Below are 14375 nucleotides of genomic sequence, written 5' to 3' on the forward strand. Positions count from 1 at the left end.
GGGAGCAGGTTTCTGACTGGACATGAGTGTGTATCTACTTTGTAAGTGCAGATTCAGTTGTGATGGTAACAGCCAGGAAGGAAGCTCAGCGCCAAGGTTTGCACTTGCCGCCTTTTCTCCGGCTAGCACCTTGGTTTCCGTTTGTGGCTTCTCCCAATTTCTTTCTAGAAACAAACTTTCTCTTCATATGCATTCATAATTTTGTGCGTGTCAGTGTGTCTGTTGAACGAAACTAGACATGCATGCAAAAGCTGTGTATTTTAGTAGTGATGCCTTAAGTTAGACCATAAGCTGAAGGTTCTCGAAAAAAAAGAAAAAAACATTTAATGAGTTTGTTCTCTCTCCATGTGGTATACAATTGTGTCCTTTCCTTCCACAGTACCTTTGCTGGGTCACTATTTTTGCACCCCCGTTAGATAGGTCATCATCAGCAGTGCCGAGGTCTCTCTGAACTTTCCCTCCCACACTGGGACGAGTGCCGCTCTCAGCACTCACAGGTGTTGCGAGTTTCTCTCGGCTGTTTGCAGGTTATCTGGAAATGTCCTGTATTTTCCAATGTGTGTTTTTTGTACTGTAGGGAGTAATGTATCTTTTATCATCAAAAAATAAACATGTTAAACATATAAAAGATTTGGTGTCTTTCTTCTCTTACATGCAAACACAGTTAAGTGAATCACCTGCTCTAAAGCGCACTGAGCCGCTCGCAGGAATGGCTTTTCTATGTTGACATCATCTTTGGCACTTCCTTCAAAGTACTCGGCTCCTATCGCCTTGCACCACTGCAGGGCCTTCCTGCCAGACACCTGCACGAAAACACGAGAACTCACTGCAAATATCAAACACCAATCACATGACAGCAGAGAGCATGTGATGTTGAAACAACAGATTGCAAAGTGATCTCAAATCAGGTTCTCTAACAAAGATATAAACAATGTTAGGGAAATGTCACAAGCTGCAGCACTTCAAAGTAATTACTTCTTAGAATTTATTTAGACTATAAATGTCAGATTGAAGTAAAAAAAGTAACTAAACTCCAAAATAATGAAACGGAAAAGCATCAGAAAATCCTCAAACTGGAAAATCTGCTAAAGAATAATTAGGTTTGCCTTAAATACTATATTTCCATCATTTTCAGTTGCTGATTCGTTTTATATCAACCCACTCATCAATGAATAAACTATTTCTTCTTAGAACAAATATTATTTGTATCTTTTGAGTTCTGTTGATGTTTACACTATATGCAATATATTTTACAGTGTCGACACTTTTATGTCTGAAAGTACTGGATCAATGGTGATGAGTTGCAAAACATCCTCAACGTTTCTTTTCCCCGCTGCCTATTTTGGAGCCATTTTAACATGCAGTGATTTCCTCCTGCAGCAACAGTCTGGATCAGTCTGGATCTTGGTCAAGGCAAAAATGATGTTTGCTTGATTTGAAAAGTTATTGTAAATGGAAAAGCGAGCAAGCTCTTTTATTTATTTGTTTTTTTTTTTTTTTTTCACTGACCTCTCGGTCGCTCAGGTCAGTCTTGTTGCCCAGTACAATGAAAGGGAAGTCAGACGGGTCCTGGGGTTCACCCTGGATCAGAAACTCCTTCCTCCACTGCTCCAGGGCCAGGAAACTGGCCTTGGATGTGACATCAAACACCAGCATGCAGCAGTGGGCACCTCTGTACAGTGGGGTACCCAGAGACTGGAACCTCTCTGTACCTGCTGTGTCCCAGATCTGACACACACACACACACACACACACACACACACAAACACACACAGGGAAGCATGATGCTGTAAGTTCAGACTTGATATGAGAGTGGGAACATGCTTATTTGTGCTTCGCCCTGGCTGGACAGGTGGGGAGGTGGACTGGTGGACTGGAAAATTTACCTGCAGGGTCACTGTGTCCCGATCTACGTGGACAGTTTTGGACAAGAAGTCGGACCCAATCGTGGCCCGGTACATGTTGGTGAAGCGGTGATTCACATATCTGTTCATGAAGGAGGATTTTCCCACCCTGAGTAAACACACACACACACATACATACATACACACACACACACACGCACGCACGCACGCAATAGATAAAGGCACAATACATTCAAACGTGTCTCCCCTTAAAAAAGACACAGGGCAGTTCCTTGTCAGTCTCATCTCACCACTGAACAAAAGGCTTTAACTTTGGAGACTGTCCCTTAGGGTCTACGCCACCTCACCTCACACAATGAATCAAAGAGTCGCTGTACAAATGAAAGTGAAACGACACTCGGTCGAGGAGCGAATCAAAACTTTTCATAGCCCAAACTAAGATTATGCAGAGAAAGTTGAGGTTACCCGGAGTTTCCTATGAGGATGAGCTTCAGGGTGACGGGACCTTTGGCGTCGCTCATGTTCAGGTATCAGCTGTTTCCACCGAGCATCTGCCGCTGCCTTCAGGTGCTCCTCGTAATATCCGCTTTTGCAATTCATCGACTGGCTCGTGTGGTTTTAATCATGACTGCAGCCAGGATATTAACACCACTGAACTCATGAACTCAAACAGCCGCCTTTTCATTTGCTACATTGAAAGCTCGAGAAATTATGACCTTGGTACTTGCATAGTTTTTTATTTATTATACAACATTTTTAAAGGTGCTCTTAAATTAATTTACAAACACGTCCTTCACTATACTGAAAAAAATATAAAGGGTTTTTGTTGATAATCAAATTTATAATCACATGATTCCCATAAACAGACAACTAGAATAAGCCAAACCCTTGAGGGTTTAAAGTTTAAACTGTTTTAACAACAATCCTTGATTCCTCCCATAATAAACAAACAAATAAATAAAACAATACCAAGCATGTACTCAGGGTTTTCATAGACACAGCAGGATGCATATAGGTCTAGCTAACGAAGCATTTGCGTGTCTTGAGTTCTTGAAGGCATCATATGACCCCCAAAGACACAGCTGAGTTCACAGGTCAAAGTTGAATTATTGAAGTATTGATGAGTACCTTAACTCGAGAGTGCCATATTTTTAAAAAAAAAGTAGTCCTCTTTAAAAAAAACTACAGGTTGTAGCTTTGGATAATAAAAAAAACTCCCAACATGTAGCTGTTACGTTTAAATGGAATACTTTTTGAACATACCACTAGAGGGCAGAATAGTCCTCAGGTGGGTCTTCTTTCTTCCAGGATTTCCTTTCTGTTGGAGCCATCAGGTGTTGTTATCTGCACTAAGTCTGGTGATTTAATGTATTGCACAATCTGGTTTTCAACTGAAGCGATGTTCTTTAAGGCCGATCAGTCTGTGCATTAAATAAACACCACAGCACCAAAGGTTCAAATTCTTACATTTCCCACTTTTTGAATTATGGTGTTTTTTCCTCACAGTCACAGGTCACAAGTAACAGATTTAACTTTTTACTTTCATAAAAAATACATTTCATTCTATCATGCTGGGTGGGCATATTTTTAGTATAATCAAATATCACCTGTACAGAACCTGTACAAAAATATATTTAAAAAAATATCTAGGTTTAACAATTAATAGATCCCAGCAAGTGCAAATCTTTCTGCAAGTCACTTTTATTTTTATTATAATTATTCATGTTAAAGGATTAGAGTAGTTCACTGTTGCACAGTGAGACCATCCATCCATCCCTCCATTATCTATACCTGCTTATTCCTTAACCAGGTTCATGGGGATCTGCTGGAACCTATCCCAGCTCTATCCCTCTTTCAGGTGGCAGGCAGGGGTAGTCCATCACAGGGCCACATATAGACACACAGAGACAACCAACCACACTCACTCACACTCACTCCTATGGGCAATTTAGAGTCACCAATCAACCTGACATACATGTTTTTGGACTGTGGGAGGAAACCAGAGTACCCAGAGTAAACCAACGCAAGCGTAGGGAGAACATGCAAACTCCACACAGAAAAGCTGGGTTGCGAAGCAGGTTGCTGTGAGGCAACAGTGCTAACCACTCAGCCACCCTGCTGTCCCAGTGAGATTATTATTATTGAAAATACATTGTATGTAAATTGACCATGATTCTGGTGGGTGTAAAAAAAAGGAGAAAAATATGGAAATAATTAATAAAACATTTAAGTATAATAAGAAATAAAAAAAAACAGACAGCTGCCCTAAATAGAAAAATGCAGAATGAGTCAAAAAAGGAAGAAAATGACAATGTTTACAGTTTTGCATATCTGTGTCCTGCGGAGAGGGGTTGTAAGAGAGACAGACAGACAGACTGAAGGAGGCAGAGAGCTCTCCTGGGCATGTCACTGCAGCCCTGCATGGCAGAGATAAGACCACCGTCTACCCAGAAGTCTGTTTCTTGGGAATTAGAAAGCTGACTCTACTAGTGACACACAACACTGGTGACACACAACACCATCCATCAATGGGCTCAGATAACCTCAACAAAACTGCCCAACAAGATGCTCCAGTGTCTGACCAAACTGCCTCTACCTCTGTCAAGATACTGTCAACAGAGCAGGCATGTTTGTGTGTGTGTGTGTGTGGGTGGGTGTGTGCACAGGCCTATGGGAGTTACATGGCACGACCACGGACATGCTGCAACGTCCTGTAGGTCTATATGAACGGCTGTGCTGCTGTATGACAGCGAGCGGCAGGCCTGTAATTCCTGGCCTCCTCCTTGCATCTTGATAACCTCTTATCAGAGCAGAGCAGCCCGCTCACACAGCGGCAGCAGCCACATCCCTGCCCAGCTGTCCACACTGCCACACAGAGCTCGTCTCACTCTTTCACTCAACACTCAACACTCAACACTCATCACACACACACACACACACACACACACGCACACACAGACACATACACTGTTGTGCTCCATTCCCATTCAGTTTTGATATTACTGCCTCAAAACCAAAACTCTGCATAGCTGCAGAGGCATAAAATCATGTCAGAAAGGGATATTCTTAAGAAGACAACATGCTAAATTAGCAGCCCCAACCACTTTTCCATGTATTTACACTTACTTTGTCCAGGGTTAGAGCAAGCTGGAGCCCACCCAGCATGCACTGGGTGAGAAGCACATTACATCCTGCACCGTCTACCACAGAATAAACTCATACAGACAGAAAAATACAGTTAGACCTAGAAGCAATTTGGAGATCTAGTTTACATTACTTGCTAATTTTGATCTTAGGACCACTAACCACACACACATATCCATAAACCAGAATTACAAATAGTATTAGAGGTGTCACTGTGGTCTTAAGAGTTATCTCCCACCCCTGGTTCTTTTTTATTCTGCCTCTTTCTATGGACTATATATATATATTTAAGGCAATAATAATAACACTAGTATTAATAACATTAGTATTTTAACAGCCTCCTTAGACTCATAACAATGTCAACCAGAATTAAAGTTAGAGATCCCTTTCAGTGGTCCAAATTATCCATAGTGGGAATAAATAAAATTTCTCATAAAGCATAATAAGACCAGGGCCTAAGTCATGATTTTAAAAGTTCTGAGGTCATGAGTCCTAGATGAGACTTTTATACAAAACTGAAGATGTGCCCTGTGAGGCTCGTAAAAACTTTAGGTGTTTTTATAAATAATAAGTAGCAAGTTATGGTATTTAATACATTTACCCAGCATGCACATTTTATATTTGAATTAGTTCTTACTTCACTGTTTATGTACTTTTTAATTACTTATTTCTATCTATCTATCTATCTATCTATCTATCTATCTATCTATCTATCTATCTATCTATCTATCTATCTATCTATCTATCTATCTATCTATCTATCTATCTATCTATCTATCTATCTATCTAATACAAGCAATGACCTTTACTGAAAGAAAGACATGATTATATGAGGCTATTTATGGCAGATGTGACATAGTGTGACATAAGGCTTAACCAACAAAATATAAGGTGATGTAGTCAGTGATCATTATGTTGTATCTGCCTCAATCAAAAAAAAAAAAAAGAAAAAAGAAAAACGTAACTGGTTTGTAAATCCCCCATGATCCAGGAAACACTGATGACATGATCTCGGTGTCCCGACCAGTAGCTCTGGGCCTGATCAAGAGGGGGTTTCAATATGGCTCTCTGTTTGCTGACACCCATGTGGACAAAAACTCACTGGAGTTGTTTCTAACTTGTGGCCTTCTGACTTTTACCATATGCTTTAAACTGCAACTGTAATAAGTTTAAGAAAACAGGTGTGACTCAGTTACAATTTTCTACTGCATGACCTGTATATTGATCTGCTGCTGGTCTCTGCATCAGCCCATTATTACCCTGAGTCCTTAAACAGGAGAAAAAGACAGTGTTGCAAATTAAAAAGCCCTCAACTGTTTTCCTCCTCTTATTTCCCTGAAAACTGTAAATGAACAAAGAGAAGGGGAGAGTTTGGGAGCTGTTTTGACTATCAAATAACTGGGACAGTGACAGGCTTGTGCACTGCCAAGTCCTGTCCAGACCATATCTCTCCCCCATGATTGCAGCTCTACTCCCGATTTGCATTACTGTGTTCCATTCTATGCGTTGCTGGACCACAAAGAAATTGAGTCTTTGTATTTTACAGTTGCTTTGTCTGTCTGACTCTTTTCCATGTGGGTTCAGTCTTATCAGAAGTTTATGCACCTTTCATCAACAGACAAAAAGCACTCATGCTGGATGCTGACTGTCCTGCCTGAAACAGACATCATGAATATTGATTTTCTGCATATATTTCTGAAAATGTTGAAGCCTACAAATACGGTGATATCACATAAATTATCCATCCCATTTCTATCCATCCATGACACCTAACTGCTTGATAATGGCCTTGGTTTGGGGTTGAAATGCTCTTTATATGCGAAACTTCCTCTGTGGAAATCATCAGAGATACAAACATGTTATCAATACCACACTGCAGCACACACTGCTATAAAGGAAGAGCAGAGGAACCAAGATTTAAAGCTGACACCCTCGCCTTCTGCACTTGCTTCAGGAGCCAAAAACCTTTCATGAGACAACACATTGTTGGGGCACCTGTAGCTATATTAGACATCATTCTACATTCAGAGCTGCAAATATATCTCATCTATTCTCATACAAGCTCTTTCTCTCTGGACCAAAGAGGTGTGTCTTTCAAAAGAGTTGTCCCCAACCCCTCCCACGGACTGTCTCGTAGCCCTAAACTTTGCTGGTGGTTGGAGAAGTTGTTCTTGTAGCCATCAGTATACACAGAGGTAGGCAGTCTAGCTGTGACCCCTTCCACCTGGCTACATAAATTTAACGCAGAGTCCCTTTGCTCGCACATTTCAGCTGCCACGTCCACTAAGGTAAGTGACCCTTTGGCTCTCCTGTGGGTCTTATATTCTTCACTGGACACCAGTGTGAGTCCATCGACTTGAAAAAAAGTCTGTCTTAAGAAAGCATATTTTTGGATTTAAACCTTTCAATGGTGAGGACTTAATATCACTTACATGGAGGACTGTGACTTTGTAGAGATATAAGAGCTCAACAAAACTGACATTTCCTCTTTAACTTCAGAATGTGTTTTCAAATTATATATTTTATTACTTTATTTATATTTTTATCCACCTTAATGTGGGGCTATATAAGTGCAAAAAGACAAATTTAAAATGAATATTGATCTGGCTTGTTTTTAGATGTTTTGGGGTTAAAGTCTAATAACAACAGTAATAATAATAATACCAAATTTATGATTAATAATACCAAATTTATTATTTATGCCAACTAACATCTCATCCTGTTTATATGCTTGTATACGTAATAATATAAAATACTGTTCTAAAGGCCTACCCTAACCTAAGTGCAATTACACTTCAGGTGAATTAGCTGGGGTTTTCTGTGAAGCTTCCACGTGAAAAGCTGTTTAGGTTAACCTTCTATGTAAACATCATTATTTATTTTGTTTTCTCATTATATTATTATATTGATTGGCTCGGTGTCTCATTCCACCGTGCTTTTCTATTTGTTGCCTTTCTCATGTCACAGATTTCTATTAATCAGATGAGATTAATGTTGTAGGAGTGGTGCTGGATATATTTAGCATTATAATAACATGTCTATCAGATTTTCTCAGACTCTATCAGGCATTATCTGTCTCCTCTCTTTCCTCTTTTCTTTCCTATAAAGATATGGGGCGACGGTGGCCTGGTCGATTGTTGCAGTTCTCATACCACTGCGCTAACAATCTCAGCTGTCATACTTTCTGTTTCAGCTGATATTTAAACAGTCATATCTGGAAATATTTATTAATAGCATTAAATGACAGCAAAAGTCTTATTTCAGTATCTCATGAACAGAAAAGTGCATTACAGCTCCCTTTTCTGGAAAAAGTAAAAAATTAGCAAAGGATGCTGGTAAATCTCTCATTACCTCCGAGTCTGCGTGTAAACAAAAACGAACTTGTTTTTTACAGGCACATCGTGGTGTTTTCTTGAGCTTCTTCGTGGCATCTAAGGGGCACACCTACTGTAGAAACTCTGTACTTTCTTAGTAACCGTTTGGTCACTGGCTGCATCGCTACATTTATAGAATCATTTATTTTTAGTTTTTACTTTCAGCCACAGTCAAATGAGGATCCTAGAAAAGGAAGTTCAAAAAAGCATGCTGTCGAGAGATCTTGTCTCTGATAGTGTATCTGCCTCAATCAGTTTGACAGTAAACCACACAGTTGCCGCTACACTGTATCTTTCCAGAGTGACAAAAACATAAAGTCTGATTTCAGCTTTCAAATATGTCCTGAGAAAATGCTCTAAATGTCTTACATCCACCCATCACTGTGGTCTTGCTACAGGTTGAGTCTGTTTCTGTCAGCATGGAGGATTCGTCAGAGCAGTCCCACTGGGTGTCTCCAGCTCTGCTTAACGCAGACCCACTGGCCAGTTTCACTGAGCCCAGCCTCCTGCCTACAGGAGAAGAGGGTGAGGCCTTCTTCCCCAGCCAGGACACGGACTACACTGGCCTGCCCTCCTTCTTCTCCAGCTCAAACAACAGCAGAGCACCATCCACCTACAGACACAACTCGGGTCAGTGCTCCCACCCGCTTTTACCCAATGAGTGCACCTTCTAAATCATGATCTGACTGTATCTCCTCTGTCCCTCTGTCCAAAGTTCGACAGGTGTTTACTTCACCTCACCTGCTCAGTAATTTCCAGCTTCTGGATGGGATGGCAAGCCACTCTCTGAGTTCACCCTATAACCCCCCATCCTCCACCTGGAGCAACAGTCCTCTGACCAAGACCCCCCTGCACTCACACACCCCAACCTCCCTCTATAACAGCTCCTCTTTCACCACCTCCAGAGATGGATACTCATCTCCAGGGAGAGAAGGAAGAGAGAGCCCCCGGCTCCAGGAGGTCCTGAAGGCGGAGCGCCTGAGCCCACTGGGGGGGTCAGGAGCCAGCAGCAGCTTTCTGAATCTGACTCCTGCTGCTGGGAGTGTATACACACCTTCATCCCACTCCCACCCTCACATGCTGAGCCCTTACAGCTCATATATGACCAACCCGCAAGATTACAACTCATCAGCACTGTATTCCAGCCCCGGGGCCTGGATCAATCCCTCATACTCTCCTAAACTCCGCAACAAGATGAGGATATCCACTCCAGGTACAATACAGTGTTAAGTTTGTAATTATAATCTGATCATATAACAGCTCAGTCAATAATATAACATTTTGAGATTGAAAATGGTCGTTGTCCTGCTGTGGTGGAAATTTAGATTTACCAAAAAAAAAAAAAATCCTAACTTGGTAAGTCCATCTGCTGAGGAAGATCATTTGATGTGACTAGAGGCACCATACTGACCTTGTGATGATATTGTTTCTCCAAATAAAGAATTTTGTTTAGTTTTTTATTGGCTGTATTATGAATAAATGTAATTACATGACATTTTCTCATTAAATATTTTGTTGAAGACCTACGCTTTTTACAGGTGTTACTTGATTCATTTTAAGAAGCATTTTTGTGTAAGATGCTTAAGTATTGTTCTATATATTAAAGCATTCAGCAATAACATTATACTGATGATTTTGAACAGAGGCTAGAGAGTGTGTTAACTGTGGAGCCACAGCCACTCCTTTGTGGCGTCGGGATGGTACAGGCCACTACCTGTGCAACGCCTGTGGACTGTACCACAAGATGAATGGCCAGAACAGACCTCTAATCCGGCCCAAGAAAAGACTGGTATGACACAGTGATGGCCGTGGACTGGTTCTTTAGTGAAATATTAAAAGAACAATTTACAATTTATTTATAAAAAAAAAAAAAAACGAGGAATTTTAAAAACCTGATTATCTCCCTTTCTGTGTTTCAGATTGTCAGCAAGCGGGCAGGTACATTGTGTGCCAACTGTCACACAAGCACAACAACACTGTGGAGGCGCAACGCCAATGGAGAGCCTGTGTGTAATGCCTGTGGACTCTACTTTAAATTGCACAACGTGAGTCATAAAATATGTAACTATTTTTGCACATCTTGGAGTCTAATGTTTGGATTCTGTTTAAAATGAACTCCTTCCATTTCCAGGTGAACAGGCCCCTCACCATGAAGAAGGATGGCATTCAAACACGCAACAGAAAAGTCTCCAACAAGAACAAGAAGGGCAAGAAGGCCGCCATGTTGGAGCAGTACTCAGAGGTGTCTCAGCCAGCCACCCTGGATGACAGTGGGCCCTTTTCCCTTGGGCCTGGGACTCTCCTGACTTACAGCCACACACCACACCTCATCCCAGCACCTTCCCCTCTGCACACCCCTGCCTCCTTACCCTACACACACCACCTCAACACTGGCATGGTGCCCACACTCGTGTGAAATTACAAATCGGGCACCATTCGGGAATCAGCACACCTGCTTTTTCATCACTTATTTGTGTGGATTTGTACATATGTGTTTCAGCTCTGATTGCCATGTGTTTTTTTTTTATTTACCACTGTATTTTATTCGAAGAAAATGCTGATATTATCCTGATTAGCCTCCAGTTTAAAGTCAGATAAAATGTCACTCCTTGGATGCTGAAAATGTGAACACACTGATAAGGAAATTCTTTCAACTGTAAATACAAACACCAAGCTGATTCAAGTGTCATATATGTGCCTTTTTTATATGTGAAATAATGTTAAGTTTTCTGTTTTGTATTTGCATAATTGACATTACCATATTAAAACTACAGACAAAATGATAAGTATGTGACTTATTCTGCTGGCGTTATAAAGGCTTTTGTTTTGAAAGTCATTTGAATTCTCAGGTCCTCTGTAAAGCTCAGGGAACTGGCCACAGCAAAGCCTACTGTGTGGCGTTATTGTCCTCTCCTGCTCAGGTATAATAGCCTCTTTGTACAGATGGCACGGCACTTTGACAGTGTAATTGTACAGTACATAGTGGGTATGCAAATTCTGCAGAAGTGTCAAACATTCAACTAAAGTGCAACACTTACACATGGGTTTATATTTAGTCCAGTTCTGTTTAAACACACACACGTTTGTACTGGTATCTTTAAGAGGTCACTCACTGATATAATGCACTTCCTAGCCCCTTGCCTGACCAGCTCAACCAAATGCCTACCCTCAGTCTTTACACTAATCCTGACCTAAACCTGGTTCTAACTTAAGCCCTGAAAGTCTGAACCCTCAAACAGAACCCCTGCTGGAGATGTGTAGAAAAGTGAGGACCTACTAAAATGTCTTCACATGACAGATCATACAAATCTCAAATTGGTCCTCACAATGTAAAGCTGTACACGCCAACATACTCAAGCTCATCAAAACAAGGTTGTGTTTGTATTTATTATTACTCATCAATGATGGCATTCTCATAGAAGGGGATTTTTTTTTTTACATGAATAAAATTTCCAGTATCATGCATTGCTTAAAAGCAAAGGTCAGTGGCTACAGAGAAGTTGCTTAGTAATGATGAGTAATGATGTGTTTCATAACATCATGCCTTATTCACGCTAAAGGATCAAAAGTAAAAGCATTAAATATGCAGCAGAAGAGCTGTAACTGCTAGTTGGTTGGAGGTCACTTTAACGTATATTCTTGTGTAGTTTTTAAAACATGATATATGTAGTCCATTTTTAGCTGATCACATGCTGATCATTTTGTCTTGAAAAGTATCTGAAAAATTGTAAAAACTGTAGTATTTGTAAAATTTATGTCAGGCTGCATTAGCCAGCCACACTGAACAGAATATAGTGAAACATTATCACACTTTATGTTTTAATATTATACTAACATTTGCTACTAAGTTATCTAACAATCCTATCAAGGATTACCAGCCTTTAATTTCTTTCTAAACTTGTTCACTCTAGAAGGATCTTGTGACTCTTCTACATTTTCGCTCGTATCCGTTCTCATAGTGCAGTTTGTTGACCAGACCATTTTTTAAAGTTAAATAATATGGGTCCAACAATAGTACCAAGCCAAAAAAAAAAAAAAAAAAAGACCAGCTGACAGCAACTCCGGCATTCTGGTACACTGGTTTGGCATCACTCAGTACTATACTGTCAGATCAGTGTGTAATAACTGTCAGTCATTTCTCATGGGATCATGGAGATGTGACATAAGTGGGTAGCTCATAGCTCACAAAACCTGGCAACCACTGAATGGGGAGTAGACATAATGACTAGTCAGGGAACAGGGTTTGAAGGGATGCTTCATCGTTTTCTGTTAAATTAGTTAACAGAAAATCTTAAACATAAAATTATTGCACATCAAATGTCTTAACTGACAAGGCCAGCAGAAAAAAATATATATGTAGTTAAATAATAAAAAGTAAAAATGAAGGAGAGTAGCAGAAAATCAAAATACTGAACTGAAATAAAACTACCTCTAAACAATATTAACATTTTTAATTTATTACATAATTGATGTATAATTGAGAGATTAACTTCTAACTTTAGCTTTTTGACCTGCTGGCCCACTGTGATTGTTTATATCCAGGTGATATGTTTTACTGGTGACCACGTCTTTATAACTGATTAGATTAAACTAAGTTCTTTGACAGAACTTGCAGCCAAAAATCTTATAATAAATGCACATCAAATGTGTTGTAATTTTCCTCTAAATCCATTTTCTTTAGGAATGGCATGTTAATTAAAATGCAGTAAACACAGTACAGCAACATGTATGTGTACTGTATTTTTTATGCTGAGCAGTAGGGCTGGGGTTACTCACTCAGGACTGGGTGATGACTGATAAGTTATCACAGAGGCCACAGACCCCAAACCATCCACCTGCTGCTGGCACCGCCACCCTCACACCCTCCTGTCAGTTAGTCGGCCAGAGACACTGTGTACACTTCAGGCATTTAGACATGACACTCAGGAGAGTTATGACAAACAAATCAAGGGTCACCGCTGTTCTAGATTTGCTCTGTTTGCTCTAAAGTGTTTAGTTTTAAAATCAATATGTCACAAGTGAGTCAAATGAATCCAGTCGGGTTTCATAATCTGTGGGTGCACACATGATGCTTCACTTCACAAATCTATAAATTTCGCTCTAGGCGTTTTCATGGCTGATTTGTGCATGCTTCAGTGCAGGTATAATGGAGAAACAAGACTTTCATTTATGCTTTTGGTTTCAGCTCAGCAAACACAGCCCTGTGAACATCTGGGCACGCCACCCACCCATGATGCTGCAACACACTCACATGCATACAGCTTGGAATATAGAAGCGATAAACCAATATTAGGGCAAAACATTTTGAATCAGAATCAGAATCGGTATTATTGCCAGGTACAGCAAAGAAAACTTTACAGTACTAGGAATTTGTCTTGGTGTCTGGAGCAAGCATATATCAAGAATTCCAAGTACTGTAAAGTGCCATCCACCATCCAGAGGATCATTAGCAGTCAACCATCGCTTTGCTTAAGCCATATGATTCCCACAGGACACCGATGATCCCCTGAAGTACACAGTGAGATAAGGGGTTTTCTATCGCAATTCTTTTATCATATGCACATAAAGCTTATTGTAAGCTAAACCTAAACAGAGAAAAATCTACATAATGTCTTTCTGTGAGAATTATCACAATCAGCAAATGTCTTCATGACAAGCAACTGTTTGAAAAAAGAAGACATGAAATTCAATATTGTTTGGCAACTGTGTCCATAATTTATATTTTTCCATAACTGTCTCTATCTGCTGTTTATCTGCTGCAGCTGGCAGCTCTGCTCTGGGGAAATGGCAACAAATGACGGGGACAGATTAGCAACCACACGCCTGCCCCCGTTCACTCACAAGGCCATCCATTAGTGGCCTTTTCTCTCACACTGAGTGCTGCTTTCATTTTCCATGCAGCCTGTTTTATCCTCCAGACTTGTAGTAGATCAAACTCAACTCTGGGCTAATTGATGTTTTGATGGTGTGTAATTTATCCTTGTTAAAAGAC

The 14375-nt window shown here is 40.3% G+C and overlaps 2 protein-coding genes across 3 annotated transcripts; one reads left to right on the top strand and one right to left on the bottom strand.

Moving 5' to 3' along the window:
* Nucleotides 1–298: 298 nt before the first annotated feature.
* On the bottom strand, nucleotides 299–13400 carry LOC113130814 (ras-related protein rab7). 2 transcript variants are annotated; one of them, XM_026307687.1, is made up of 5 exons: nucleotides 13160–13400; nucleotides 1887–2013; nucleotides 1510–1728; nucleotides 678–803; nucleotides 299–571 (listed from the first exon to the last, which is right to left on the bottom strand). In XM_026307687.1, exons 2-5 carry the CDS (start codon nucleotides 1992–1994, stop codon nucleotides 485–487), a joined length of 540 nt encoding a protein of 179 aa, XP_026163472.1. In that variant the 5' UTR covers nucleotides 1995–2013; nucleotides 13160–13400; the 3' UTR covers nucleotides 299–484. The 2 variants fall into 2 exon arrangements, with proteins under 2 accessions (XP_026163472.1, XP_026163470.1); XM_026307685.1 differs by lacking the exon at nucleotides 13160–13400 and adding an exon at nucleotides 2331–2728.
* gata1a (GATA binding protein 1a) lies at nucleotides 7116–11166 on the top strand. Its single transcript, XM_026307684.2, has 6 exons — nucleotides 7116–7297; nucleotides 8782–9013; nucleotides 9099–9596; nucleotides 10027–10172; nucleotides 10303–10428; nucleotides 10515–11166. Exons 2-6 carry the CDS (start codon nucleotides 8803–8805, stop codon nucleotides 10797–10799), a joined length of 1266 nt encoding a protein of 421 aa, XP_026163469.1. The 5' UTR covers nucleotides 7116–7297; nucleotides 8782–8802; the 3' UTR covers nucleotides 10800–11166.
* Nucleotides 13401–14375: the final 975 nt, after the last annotated feature.

The sequence above is a fragment of the Mastacembelus armatus genome, chromosome 5 (genome assembly GCF_900324485.2).
Source record: "Mastacembelus armatus chromosome 5, fMasArm1.2, whole genome shotgun sequence".
Classification (NCBI taxonomy): Eukaryota; Metazoa; Chordata; class Actinopteri; order Synbranchiformes; family Mastacembelidae; genus Mastacembelus; species Mastacembelus armatus.

What these genes read in the sequence shown, in the direction of transcription:
- LOC113130814 (XM_026307685.1), bottom strand. Translation starts at nt 2,386, where the DNA reads ATGAGCGACGCCAAAGGTCCCGTCACCCTGAAGCTCATCCTCATAGGA. An exon ending in CTGACCTGAGCGACCGAGAG is followed by an intron (nt 804 to 1,509) that starts GTCAGTGAAAAA and finishes GTTTTCGTGCAG; the next exon opens with GTGTCTGGCAGGAAGGCCCT. An exon ending in CTCAGTGCGCTTTAGAGCAG is followed by an intron (nt 572 to 677) that starts GTGATTCACTTA and finishes TACTCCCTACAG; the next exon opens with TACAAAAAACACACATTGGA.
- gata1a (XM_026307684.2), top strand. Translation starts at nt 8,803, where the DNA reads ATGGAGGATTCGTCAGAGCAGTCCCACTGGGTGTCTCCAGCTCTGCTT. An exon ending in GATGAGGATATCCACTCCAG is followed by an intron (nt 9,597 to 10,026) that starts GTACAATACAGT and finishes GATTTTGAACAG; the next exon opens with AGGCTAGAGAGTGTGTTAAC. An exon ending in TCTACTTTAAATTGCACAAC is followed by an intron (nt 10,429 to 10,514) that starts GTGAGTCATAAA and finishes TTCCATTTCCAG; the next exon opens with GTGAACAGGCCCCTCACCAT.